This window comes from Elephantulus edwardii, unplaced genomic scaffold (assembly GCF_000299155.1).
Source record: "Elephantulus edwardii isolate Elephantulus edwardi_28Jun2011 unplaced genomic scaffold, EleEdw1.0 scaffold00003, whole genome shotgun sequence".
In the NCBI taxonomy this organism is placed as follows: domain Eukaryota; kingdom Metazoa; phylum Chordata; class Mammalia; order Macroscelidea; family Macroscelididae; genus Elephantulus; species Elephantulus edwardii.
The window spans coordinates 456,683-458,264 of NW_006399753.1; the positions used below are offsets into that span (position 1 = coordinate 456,683).

Consider the following 1,582-nt stretch of genomic DNA (forward strand, 5'->3'; position numbering starts at 1 on the left):
GTGATAGCAAAGACCATGGCCTGTATCAGATGCACCTTAGTCTCCAGAGAGACACCCTTGCTCTTCAGTACTTTGGAGAGGTCTCTAACAGCGGACTTTCCCATCGCAAAACATCTTTTAATTTCCTGGCTACTGGTGCCTAGAGCGTTGACTGTGGATAGACTTGGTTATTCTTCTGGCCGTCCGCGGTTGGAAGCTCGCTCCCTGACGACTGCTGGCTTTGGGCATGAGCTCCTCGTCCAGGCTGTAGGGTCAAAGCTGCGGGCGGCCGGCTCCCCGGGCTCCTGTGCATGGACTCCTGGCTCCAGGCTGTAGGTCAAGGCTGCGGGCGGCCGGCTCCCCGGGCTCCTGTCCCTGAGCGGGAGCGGAGCCGCGAGGCCGCGCTGCAGCATGCTGCCACTAGGGGCCGCTGTCACACTTGCAGGCGCAGGCTCCCGGAATCTTGGTGGCCGGAACCTTGGTGCGCAGCTTCCGGGTGCGCCGGGACGCGCTGGCCGCCTTCCGGGTCCCTTCGGCGCTGGTTCCCCCGGCCAGGTGGGCGTGCGTGAGGGAAGTGAGGGCGAGGGGCCCGTGGGGCTCTCGGGCTGGGTCTTCTGCGGCTGCCCTGCTCGCCATCTTTTATCGGTCCCGCGCAGCCTGGACCCGGCGCCATGTACGCGGTGTACAAACAGGCGCACCCTCCCACCGGCCTGGAGTTCTCCATGTACTGCAACTTCTTCAGCAACAGCGAGCGCAACCTCGTGGTGGCCGGCACTTCGCAGCTCTACGTGTACCGGCTCAACCGCGACGCCGAGGTAGGTGCGGGCCGGGGGTGGCAGCCGCTGCGAGGCCGCCCAGCTCCCGACGGCGAGCCGATCACCTGGTTCCCAGCCCCGGGCCAGGATGTGTCGGCCTCTTGCTGAGCCCTTGGCTGGTCTGTCCAGGTGGAACCCGGCCTGAGGTTCATGAGCCCCTGTGCTCGGTGGGAGCGATGCGGTGGGGAGTGAAACGTGCGCGCGGGGAGGACCAGCCGCTACGGAGGCGCGTGCGGGAGGCGCGTGCGGGAGGCGCGTGCGTGGGAGGCGCGTGCGGGAGGCGCGTGCGTGGGAGGCGCGTGCGGGAGGCGCGTGCGTGGGAGGCGCGTGCGTGGGAGGCGCGTGCGGGAGGCGCGTGCGGGAGGCGCGTGCGTCCCAGGCTCTTGGTAACCGAGGCTCATTGCCAAGGTCGGCGCCCTGGTGGCCTCAAAGGCCCCGCTTCGACGGTTCGAATCCACTAGCAGCCTTTCGGAAGAGGGATGTGCAACTTAGAGCTTCGGAAGACCTGCGGAGCGTCAGTCCAGTCGGTTCGGATTAGGCAGCAGTGAATTGATGAGTCTTTGCCTTAGGCGCCGCAGTGAGCGAGCAGAGTGGTGTGGGTTGCAGTCCTAGGCCGACGCCACCATCGTACAGTGTCTTGGGGATCCGCTCAGCCCACAGATTGCATTGGTTTGGTGGGAGAATACCACCTTGACGCACACCGTTCTTGATTGAAACCATTGGCTACCCATCCCTGTTGTTATGTGCCGTCCAGTCGCTTGCGACTCATAGAGACCCTGTGTACAACA

At 65.0% G+C, this 1,582-nt stretch overlaps 1 protein-coding gene across 1 annotated transcript in view; it reads left to right on the forward strand.

The window, feature by feature from the left end:
- Positions 1–650: 650 nt before the first annotated feature.
- The window catches only part of CPSF1 (cleavage and polyadenylation specific factor 1, 160kDa), a 14,830-nt gene continuing 13,898 nt past the window's right edge, over positions 651–1,582 (forward strand). The window contains exon 1 of the mRNA XM_006879228.1: positions 651–794. Coding sequence (XP_006879290.1) covers positions 651–794 — 144 coding nt within the window. The remainder of the gene's footprint in view (positions 795–1,582) is intronic.